Source organism: Botryllus schlosseri, chromosome 6 (assembly GCF_051294905.1).
Source record: "Botryllus schlosseri isolate E-star chromosome 6, Bs_hap1, whole genome shotgun sequence".
NCBI classification, from domain to species: domain Eukaryota; kingdom Metazoa; phylum Chordata; class Ascidiacea; order Stolidobranchia; family Styelidae; genus Botryllus; species Botryllus schlosseri.
In genome coordinates this window covers 25640629-25652183 of record NC_137241.1, presented here as the reverse complement: position 1 = coordinate 25652183, position 11555 = coordinate 25640629, and the positions used below count along the sequence as shown (strand labels likewise).

General features: G+C 39.0%; 2 protein-coding genes across 2 annotated transcripts; one reads left to right on the top strand and one right to left on the bottom strand.

Moving 5' to 3' along the window:
- Positions 1 to 820: 820 nt before the first annotated feature.
- LOC145441812 (large ribosomal subunit protein eL15-like) lies at positions 821 to 1574 on the top strand. Its single transcript, XM_080319749.1, has one exon. The coding sequence runs from the start codon at positions 912 to 914 to the stop codon at positions 1524 to 1526; it is 615 nt and encodes a 204-aa protein (XP_080175875.1). The 5' UTR covers positions 821 to 911; the 3' UTR covers positions 1527 to 1574.
- Positions 1575 to 7944: 6370 nt separating this feature from the next.
- LOC145441811 (nicotinamide/nicotinic acid mononucleotide adenylyltransferase 1-like) lies at positions 7945 to 9106 on the bottom strand. The gene has a single exon (XM_080319748.1). It carries the CDS (start codon positions 8854 to 8856, stop codon positions 8008 to 8010), a length of 849 nt encoding a protein of 282 aa, XP_080175874.1. The 5' UTR covers positions 8857 to 9106; the 3' UTR covers positions 7945 to 8007.
- Positions 9107 to 11555: the final 2449 nt, after the last annotated feature.

The following is an 11555-nucleotide window of genomic DNA, read 5'->3' as shown; positions in this document are numbered from 1 at the left end:
ATACACAGTACACTAATGTCATAGAATCCGGTCAAAATGATGAGACGTAAACTAACAGACCATAGACGCTGATTCGATTTAGCCCGAAGCGCGAATGGATTACGAATCACCTAGTGATTTTTTCACATTGCAGATTTACCATATATTTATGAATTTATCCCAATCCATATCACACAGTTCTTGTTCGTACCAGTTTTGCGGGCTACCATCCAAGCGAGCTAGGGTACATCATACTGTCATGGCGATACCTGGTGACAAAATAAGCCTCACCACTCAACAGCAAGAGCAACATATGAACCGCATATCGCATCGATCACTGTGTAATTTCCAAAATACGCCTTGCCATCACCTCCATGCTTTCCTCTCCAGAGTCAGACGAGTTTGTTCCACTTGGTTGATTGACTGTATCGACAGCGCATGCGCAGTATACACACAGATTATACGGCAAATCCCATGGTGCTGGCCAAGAAATAAAATATATATTGTCCATCTTATTTGAGCGTATGCACTAATTTCGTAAGTTATTATAATGTACTGCACATATATTCACACCTTATGGATCAAACCAGTGTTTAGGGATACTGACTAAGCTGAGAGTTGAAATATTTCCACTGGGTTTACATACAAAAAGAGTATATTTAGATTAAATTTTCGATTTCATACTAAAGATTAAGTGATAATACTTTAATTTTTGGTTTTTACCAAGTACCGCATCTCATATCTAGTGCGTGAAATTGTGAATATAACACAGTTTATGAGAAAAAGTCTTCGGATATATGTAGCTAGTCATGCGTTGAATAGTCGTCAGCAGATGTCGTCAATATCACTTCAGTCTTTTCAACGTGCGGGCCCAGGAAAAGCCTCGCGTTTGGTATTGTTTCTGTCATATTCTTGCGAATAAGTGCAGCAGGATGGGAGCGTATAAGTATATGAACGAGGTATGGCGCAAGAAACAGTCAGATGTCATGAGATACCTCCTCCGAATCAGGTGTTGGCACTTCAGGCAGCTTTCATCAATTCATAGAGCTCCGAGACCAACTCGCCCAGAAAAAGCCCACCAGCTTGGATACAAAGCCAAGCAGGGCTATGTGATCTATCGCGTCCGTACCCGCCGTGGTGGCAGGAAGAAGCCAGTTCCAAAAGGTGCAACATATGGTAAGCCTGTGCATCAAGGTGTCAACCAATTGAAGTTTGCCAAGAGCCACCAGAGCATTGCAGAGGGACGTGCTGGACGCCATTGCGGTGCACTCCGTGTCCTGAACAGCTATTGGGTAGCTCAAGATTCCACCTATAAGTACTACGAAGTAATTATGATCGACCCAATGCACAAAGCTGTTCGTCGTGATCCTAAGATTAACTGGATCTGCAAGTCGGTCATGAAACACAGGGAATGCCGCGGACTTACTTCTGCTACTAAGAAGAGCCGAGGTCTTGGAAAGGGACACAGATTCAGCAAGACCATTGGTGGATCCATCCATGCATCGTGGCTGAGAAGAAATACTATCCAAATGAGAAGGAAGCGATAATTATGAAATTCGTGTTTATCACTTCTCGGAATACAATTTTCCCCAAAAGGTGTGTGTTGGTGTGCACAAAAAGTTGTTTTGGTAGGAGCAATTGTCTTACATCAATTAATTTCTGGTGAAAGTCCTATGGTTATCACTAGTTCATTAGTCAGCTGTTAAGTACTTGCTAATGTACTAGTATAGAGATTATTAGGGTCCAGTTAACACCATATTCTTGATGCCATGATTAGGAGGGCACATCTATTGGCTTCGTAGTGAAGAACACAAAAACCGTATGTACCATCAGTGTTACATACCTCTTAGCCGTTCGGGCATGAAGCAAGATTATTTCGATTCCGGATCCTATCCTTCACACACCGGAAATGCCACGAGAGCTATTAATGCACATTAGGGCTGTTCAAAAATAACCTTTTTTCCTGAATCTTGCGAGTTACTTGATTAAATCGTTAGATTGCCTTAAAAAATGACGCACACCAAATTTGAATTCATTCCAACCAATATTCGCGGGTTTCGTAGAGTTTGAAAATTTTGAATTTGCCTAAAAATGCAAAAAAAAATTGTTTTCCAATTTTCCTTCCAACCTTATGAAATTGTTGCTCTGTCTTCAAAAACGATGCAAAACAAATTTGACTCAATTCGAAGCCGTAGAAGTGGAGTTATTTCAGTTTTTCTTTGATAATTCTGGGATTATCCTTGATTGGTGGATCATCCCAGAATTATCATCAAAAAACTTGAATAACTCGGCTTCTGCAGCTTGGAATCGAGTCAAATTTGTTTTGCATCGTTTTTGAAGACAGAGCAACAATTTCATAAGGTTGGAAGGGAAATTGGAAAAAAAATTTTTTTTGCATTTTTAGGCAAATTCAAAATTTCCAAACTCTACGAAATCCGCGAATATTGGTTGGAATGAATTCAAATTTGGTGTGCGTCATTTTTTAGGGCAACCTAACGATTTAATCAAGTAACTCGCAAGATTCAGGAAAAAAGGTTATTTTTGAACAGCCCTAATGCACATTCATGATACGCCACTGTTGCATGAAGCTGGAAAATTCTGATTCCAAAATTCACACACCAAAAATTACACTATAGAGCTCTTGCTCCATAAACTTTGCTTCATGCTTGTCACTATCGCATGTGCTGATCTCTGCGTTGGTTTTTCACATTTGATGCAAAAATTATTTTCAAAGGCTTGATTTTGATGACTTGGTGATGTTATTTTGATCGGCGGACATGAAACGAAGACCACTGAATAGAAAGTGAGCAATTAGAAAATGATTATGGATGTATTTTGCGTATATACACGGTATAAGACTGATATCCTCGCGCGACGTGGGAATATGTCATGGTCCCAAATGAAAGAGAAAAGTCTAGCACCTCAGAAGAATTCCAAGTTGCGTCCATTGTACCGCAGCAGCGTCAGTGACTTATAAAATCTAGTCATGTGCAGGTTATTTTAGAGAATCGCAACTTGCCCATTGATGGAGTGGTATAGTTTGCTACTCTGTGGAACAGATTACATTACGTTTTCCAACATAGCTTTCTACTGCAAAAATCATACGACGCTGTGTAGTGCATCAAATCTAGTAAGTCTTGACTTCATGCAAAATTCATCTCGACAGAGAAAGAATTTATGCTAGATTCCACCTGACATTGTGTAAGCCATTGCAACAAGTGCAGGCATGTGGCTCAGTCACAATTTGATTCAATCTGAATCCTCAAGAAGTATGATACCGGGTTATTGAATCCATATGTAGCCTATATAGCAGAGCTGGATCAATTGTAATTGAGCTGAATGTAATTAATTACATCTTTTCATGTAATTGTAGCTTTATATTTTGTGTAATTGTAATTTAACAAATTTAGCCCAATTACATTTTCAATTACATTGTTATATAGACCTGACAATCACAACATAAAATAATTAGCCTATTTACATGGGTGTTCTATGCCTGCCTCATTAACTAGACAATTCAGTCATGCTAAACTGTTTTCCATACTTCAGTAGCAACAGATAACTTAGTGAATTGCAATATAGGCTACACTGGTGGGCTCGCCCCTATTGGGTGGTGTGAAAGCATCTGAAAAGGAGCGCGAAGCTCCGGTAAAGCGTCTAAAAAAGGTTTAGAACTGCTGGGCCAAACTAAATCCTAATTTTTAAAAATGGATGAACAGCACATAAACTTTTCTGAAACCTGTGCTGAACCATTCCCTACACCATGGTCATAGTTTTTTTTTTTAATATCTGACCAATACTGAGGCTTGCTGCAACAATTGTAAAAATAAATTCATGTTTTCAGCCAAGGCTTCATCAAATTGGATCACGCATTTCTAGAGATGTTATCCCAATCTTAACCAAATATATTGGGGCCGGAAACTTTTCGCACCCTAATGTTCATCAAATGTAATCTAACAGTTTTTAACCAAGTGCAAATGTAAATGCCAACCAGAATTTTGTAATTCGTAGTTATCAGGAGCGACTATTAACAACCAAAAGTTTTTTCTGTGTTTGTATTTTTCAGTACTCATGATTAGGCATACTTCGAATACGTTCAAGTTTTTTAAAATTAAATGTATTCTACGTATCATGAATGAAACATGAATAGCTTGAGATTGTTGCTAATGACGTCGCTACGGTTGTCTAAGAGCACCTCTATACCGAATGGCCCTGTGGATATAAAGCTGTATCAGCTGTACCAGCTGTATCAGCTGTATCACTCTGTGGATATAAAGCTGTATCAGCTGTATCACCCTGTGGATATAAAGCTGTATCAGCTGTATCACCCTGTGGATATCAAGCTGTATCAGCCAGTGTTGGGATCAAGTCACTACCTTCGAGTCACGAGTCATTTCGAGTCATTGCACATTTTGACTCGAGTCAAGTCAAGTCAGTCGATTTTCGAAGGTGACTCGAGTCAAGTCAAGTCAGTCGATTTTTGGAGGTGACTCGAGTCAAGTCAAGTCAAGTCACAATTCAAGTCAAATTGCCTTTTCGAGGTATGAGGCGTGATTACGTCATTGTATTTTGCTAGCTGTCTGAAATACAGATTGAGTGTCATTGATTTTGAACCGATGAACGAATATAGAGTTAAATATACACCCAAGTAAGGCGCTGCATCGCTCATGTATATGTAGAACTAATAAACCACGTAAGTAATTGCACAGTCTCAGCTACCATCCAAAATAGAGAAACGAATAGATAAGATGTAATATATTACCCATTTGCATATTGATATGATACAATTCGAGCCTGCGCCAATGGTTGAGGACTATATAAACTATTTTCGAATTCAATTTCAACAAAACAAGAGGTTTGGTCAAATTAAGAACGCAGAACAGGAATAGACATTAAATAGTTATTAAATTACCTTACTATACTATAGTTTACGACAGCGTAGTATAGGCTGTAAGCTTCGATCACTTCGTTTGCGATCAATATATTTGTGAGAGAACAATGGAGGCTCAGTAAAACGCACGATCAATGATTAATTGGTCGCTCTCACGGGTTACACCAGCGTAGCGCGAACAATCCGAACATATGCAAGATACAGTGATTTTTATCGACACCGATTACTTGATGACTTGAAATTGACTCGTGAATTTTGCTTCGAGTCACGAGTCAATCCACATTTCTGATACGCCGAGTCAAGTCAAGTCAAGTCATTTTAGCAAGGTGACTCGAGTCAAGTCAAGTCATACGAAAAAGTGACTCGAGTCAAGTCATGACTCGAGTCATCCCAACACTGGTATCAGCTGTATCACCCTGTGGATATAAAGCTGTATCAGCTATCAGCTGTAACACGGCTCTATCAGCTGTATCACTCTACCTGTATGGAATCTGTGTCTTGTGTTCAAACAATTCTTGATTTTTTTATTATTATTTTTTTAATTACTTTTAACTTCGAAAATCATCGCTGTTCCCATATTATAGACCAGGGGTTCTCAACCTGGGGAGCGCGATTTGTCTCCAATGCAGGCGTGTTTCTCTCTATATAGACCCAATTTCATATTTTTTATTCTCTCATCAACATTAATAACCGACCATACCACCAAACAATCTGTTGGGGTTGCTAGCATCCTATTTGGATTTTGTGATATGACGATAAGGGGGGCGCGAAATTTTTCACTATCAAAAATGGGGGCGCGTCAAAAAAAAGGTTGTGAACCACTGTTATAGACAAGCCGTACCGAGATTCACCCAGGTATCACTCTGCAATTAGTATCAGGTCTATACTATGTCTGGGATGCGCGAAATAGTCTAGTAGGCTGTCACACATTTAGTGAGTCAGCTCTACTCACCTACATGCGCGAAGAAAGAGAAATTTCTATATTTCATGATTGAGTCGGTCAATATATGATCAGGAATTGCATATAGATTGCTATCAATTTTTATAACGTCTCTTTGCTCACGTAATCTAATTTAGGTTACCGGCTGCTGGTAGAGCTGAGTGAGGTGTGCTTGAAAAGGTAGGAGCCCGCGAATAATAATTAATTAAACATCTCCGGGTGTGTATACCCGTTGGCAGGAACGAAACAGCACTTCGTCAGGCTCCCCAAAAACCTGGTATCTTGGGCTCTTATACGGTGATAAAATGTCCCCCATCACGTTGTTCGCTTTATTGCCACGAAATTATTGTAATGTTTAGTAAGCCAGCGTGAAGCGCAAAAATTTTCAATAATTCATGATAAAATCGGCCTATAAGATCGATCACAGCTGTTACAGCTTTATATCCACAGGGTGATACAGCTGATACAGCTTTATATCCACAGGGTGATACAGCTTTATATCCACTGAGTGATACAGCTGATACAGCTTTATATCCACAGGGTGATACAGCTTTATATCCACAGGGTGATACAGCTGATACAGCTTCATATCCACAGGGTGATACAGCTGATACAGCTGGTACAGCTGATACAGCTTTATATCCACAGGGCCATACCGAATCAATAACTCAGGGGTGGGCAACCTGCGGTCGTTGAAGGGAATATGTGCGGCCGTCGACACGTAATTCAATTAATGTGTTGGCGCCCGTCGATATGCAAATTGAAACTACAAATGCACTCCTGAATTTTTGAGAGATTTCAATTGTTCTTGACATTATCTTCGCGCGAAGTTCGTTTTTATTATAGTACGGTAGCGCCCTTTGCACTCTGAGCCGGAATGGGGATCATGTGCTCGTTGCGAAAGAAATTTGTTTTTGGTACATTTGGGCGATTCCATGTTTCCACTATACCAACGGTTCTCAAACTGAGGGGAGCGCCCCCTTGGGTTCGCGGAAGCATCTACAGGGGACGCGAAGCTGCAGTCAACAAAAAATTTTCAACGCGCTTCGCTCGATTTACCTCCGATTCAAAGGTCCCGCTCTATATATAGTCCTAATTTTATATTCAAGAATCATCTCGTCGACAGTCGTAACCTTCCATGTCATCAAGCTATCCATTGGGATTGTATTCTGGTTACATTTTGTGATATGACGAGGAGAGGCGTGCGAAATTTTTCACTAGCATAAAGGGGGGTGTCTCAAAAAAGTTTGAGAACCACTGCACTATACCAACAATTCTGATGTAGGGTCAAGAAACAACAGCATGCTACAAAGTGGCAAATAACAATTGGCCCACCCGAAGATGCATTTATCAATTATAACTTGCCTAAATTGTCGAAAGCACCCCCTCTATCAGCTCTACTGGTGACGGGATGCCTGAAAAATGCCTGCGCTCTGCGATTTCGGTGCGTATAATAGGCCGATATGACAAGTGAAATAGTCCGGAGTTCACTGGAAATAGACAGTTTAACATATTCTGCGTCCAGTTTGTTCATTACGGCTATGAACTGGAATGCGGCCGTAGGCTATATAAGTAATCGAAATGCGGCCGTGATTAGCAGAAAGGTTGCCCACCTCTGAATTACACATTTAACAGTAATTGTAATTATTACATGTTTACCAATAATTGTCATTTGATATTTTTAGCATTGGGTAATTGTAATTGAACTGAATTAATGTAATTGATCCAACTCTGGTATATAGCAACCGTGTCTGTAAATGCGCCCCTGTTCTATATACCCGTACATCATAAATTCCATAATCAAATACTATTGGCATCGAAATGATGATTCTGTCTGCAGAGCAGACCCAATAATGCACCACAAATCTAGAAAAAATGACTAGCCTCCCTGGTTATATAGCAGGCTAATAGACAAAGTTGACTTTGACTGTATTTCAGTGCAGCAACAAGACATCCCTCCTTGCAGGATTCGCTATTCTCTTGTGATGATAATGCAAGGATTGAAGGATGTAAACCAATGTAAAGAAAAATTTATTAAATCGTTATCTACAATGATTGAATGTAAGAAAGGACTGTCCATTATATTTTCTCACAGTAACTACAAAAATATTTCAGCACACGAATAAAATGTATTTGTATAATGTATATATATATAAGGCACAGAATGGCGATATCAAGCAATCGAAGTTTTGATCACTTAGTTGTCTCGGTTAACCTCCATCGGTTTGAGTTCGATATTAGCATTTTTGTTTTCTGATTCTTCACTGGAATACAAATTATGTTTCGCGATATACTGCACGACATTGTCAGGGACCAAATACTTGATGCTTAGCCTACTACGAAGTAGTTTTCTCACCGATGTTGAACTAGTGTTATTGTTGACTTGGTCATCGACAATGTGTATGTTTTCTCTGTATTTCGCCACCATTTCGTGAGTTTCTTCTACTTTAGCAGAATACCCTGGTCTCTGCAGGACCATCAGCCCAAATTCAGAAACTATTGTTTCAATATCAGCGTCTTTCCATAGACCAGGTACATTAAATGATTCCAGTAAATCAGAGCCACATAAAAGAAGTAGTTGCGCAGTCGCATTTTGCTGTCGGACGGTCTTCTGGATTTTTTCCAGTACCTTGACTGTTGGTGTCCAACTGTGTTGTGTACTCTCCCAACTTGAAATTTCAACCCAGTCATTACTCTTGACTGCTAGCTTGCACATTTTCAACCTGTGTTTTGACTCTTCAAGACCTTTCTTTCCATACGCATCGGAAACTGGCGACACAATCCCCTTCAAGACTTGGCATTTTGGAAATTGTGATACGAGATAGTTTCTACCTACTTCAAACATTCGTAAGTGCATGTTAGTGATAGGATTGAATGAGCCACATGCGAGTAAGGCAAAAACTTTGCCCGATTCATCTCCCATTTTAGGCACTTTTGCAGAAAATTTGTGATCTCGGTCCAAGCCTGACCGAGTTCGTCTACTAGACTTGCGAATTGACATTGTTGCTGCAGACGTTGAAGAGAAAACTCTAGACGCACAACTCATTCAGGAATCGTATCATTAGTATCTTTACACAAGCTGGAGAAATGAGCATAATTAATTATATAATTAAAATAGGACTAGGCTATATATTATGTTCATGATACAGTATGCATCAGTATGTGGGCAGCAATAATACCATTTCACTGATCATTCCTGCAAATTCCATCTGTAACCATATTCAAAAAACTGCTACCGTGATCCAATTGTGGGATTTTTTGAGAGTGTGTAAAGACTAGGCTACATTAAATAAAAAAATTATAGATCAAGAATATTTTTCGTATTCTTCGGTCATTTAGGCCTAGACCAAGGGTGGGAAAACTACGGCCTGCGGGCCGCATGCGGCCCACAACAATGTGTACTAAAAACCAAATTATTGTGGGTACTTTATTCAACCTTTTCCTAGTATATTGCACCGTGATGATATATTATATTGTCACCATATAGTTTTTATTTTATTGATGGCGTGATAGCCCGCTTCGCGTCCCATGCATTTTGTAAGGTTTCAATTGCTAAACATCACAAAAAGTGATTTTATATTTCACCGTGATGACGATATATTATATTATTACCATGTAGTTTTTTCTATTTTATTGATGGCGTGATAGCCCGCTTCGAGTCCCATGCATTTGTAAGGTTACAATTGCCAAACATCAGAAATAGTGAAGCGTAAATGACGTAATTCGGACCACGAGTGCAATTTTATATCAATTGGCAGCACGAGCAAGTTTATTACTTTTAGTGCTGTACTTGGAAAAACCGATTCGCGAGTGTGATAGATTTGTTCTTTGTATGTGTAGAAATATATATATAAGGTTATGATGCTGTTAGCATTGTGTGTCCAGGAATTGAACCAAAAGTGCAATCAACAAATCTATGAATAGATCGCTGTTCACAGACTCAAATTTACATACAATCCTACGAATCGGGACAACTGACTTTCATTCCCTCATTTTGACAATGAGGACGACCAGCTTATAACTATTGTCAATGTTTCTGACATGTGTTCGTTATCAATAAATCAAGGTTTGGCTTGTTTTAAATATACAAATACATATATATTGTTTCCATGTTGTCAGTCACTATATACGGTAATAAAATAACAATATTGAAATTAGGCTTAGTATCCCAGTTTTATTTAGTGCAGCCCGCAATTGGATTCAAAGGCTGAATGCGGCCCGCGAGCTAAAAAAGTTCGCCCACCCCTGGCCTAGACTAAGATAACCTATAATTATATATTAGGGCTGTTCAAAAATAGCTTTTTTTCCTGAATCTTGAGGGTTACGTGATTAAATCGTTAGGTTGCCTTAAAAAACGACGCACACCAAGTTATTTGAGTTTTTCGATGATAATTCTTGGATTATCCACCGATCTAGGATGATCCCCAAATTATCGAAGAAAAACTCAAATAGCTCCGCTTCTACTGGTTGGAATTGAGTCAAATTTGTTTCGCATCGTATTTGAAGACAGCGCAACGATTTCATGGGGTTAACAGAAAAATCTGACAAAAAAATTTTTTTGCATCTTTTGGTAAATTCTAAATTTTCAAACTGTACGAAATCAGCGATTATTGGTTGGAATGAGTTAAAATTTGGTGTGCGTCGTTTTTTAAGGCAACCTAACGATTTAATCACGTAAGCAGCAAGATTCAGGAAAAAAAGTTTTTTTTTGAATAGCCCTAATATATATATTTGATCTTAGGATCAAATACTTAACTCAAATTTTCCCTCGATAAGTCGAAAATACAAGCAATTTCTACCAATTGAATACTAGTCCGCCCTCAAGATTACCGGACCACGACCTGACCTATCCATGTCGCCTTCCGTGACATGCTATCCAATTTTTTTTGTCGCTTGCTTTTCTATACTATCTTTTACTTTCCATTCAGTGTGAATGCCTCTTCTTTACATCGCCTAGGCCAAGGTGGGTGTCTGATTTCAAAGACTACTCGTTTCGACACCTTCCTCTCTTTTCATTGTATAGAAATTTTTGTGGTGTATCGAACTGATAAAAATTGCTAATAAACCAAACCGAACCACTTTGTCATAATTCAGATTTTGACGTTGAAATTTCTTGCACATAAACACCTCAAGAGTGACTTGCGAAAGACGATTGCATGTTCAATTGCTCACCGATGGTTAGTGACTAATATCATCTCAATTTCACAAGGATACGGTGGGCCTACCCGTTTTTATAAAATGAAAGAAAATGTTACCACTCATCTTGCTCTTTTCATGGCTGCAAAGAATTTCTTCACACTTCTAGAGCCACTGAATTGTAATCGCAGTGATAAAAACAGCAACATGATTACTCTCTCGGTGAGAAAAATGCGATGAACACGAAACTGTTTGAAATATTGGTCAGAACATCTTGAAATCAGGAATGATCGAAAATTAATTATCGTAACCCAACCTTAGATTAAGATGACCCAACAGTAGGGCTACCATATTTTGGAAATCTGAAATGAGGACACTTTTATCTCAGTCGAATTTTACCCTTTATCCAAAATTCTCAAAAATGAGGACAAATCCTTTTAAGAGGACATAAGCTGAAGGTATGGTAACCCTACCCAACAGGTCCCCGAGCTATGTTTCTCTCCTCCATGATTCTGTAAATAGCAAAATAGTACCGGTACAGTACAACGCTTGGCACCTTATCAGTTATTAATCCAAACCTAGGTAGACCTATACTGTATATGGCGAATG

Coding starts and splice junctions, on each gene's coding strand:
- LOC145441812 (XM_080319749.1), top strand. CDS start 912: ATGGGAGCGTATAAGTATATGAACGAGGTATGGCGCAAGAAACAGTCA.
- LOC145441811 (XM_080319748.1), bottom strand. CDS start 8,856: ATGAGTTGTGCGTCTAGAGTTTTCTCTTCAACGTCTGCAGCAACAATG.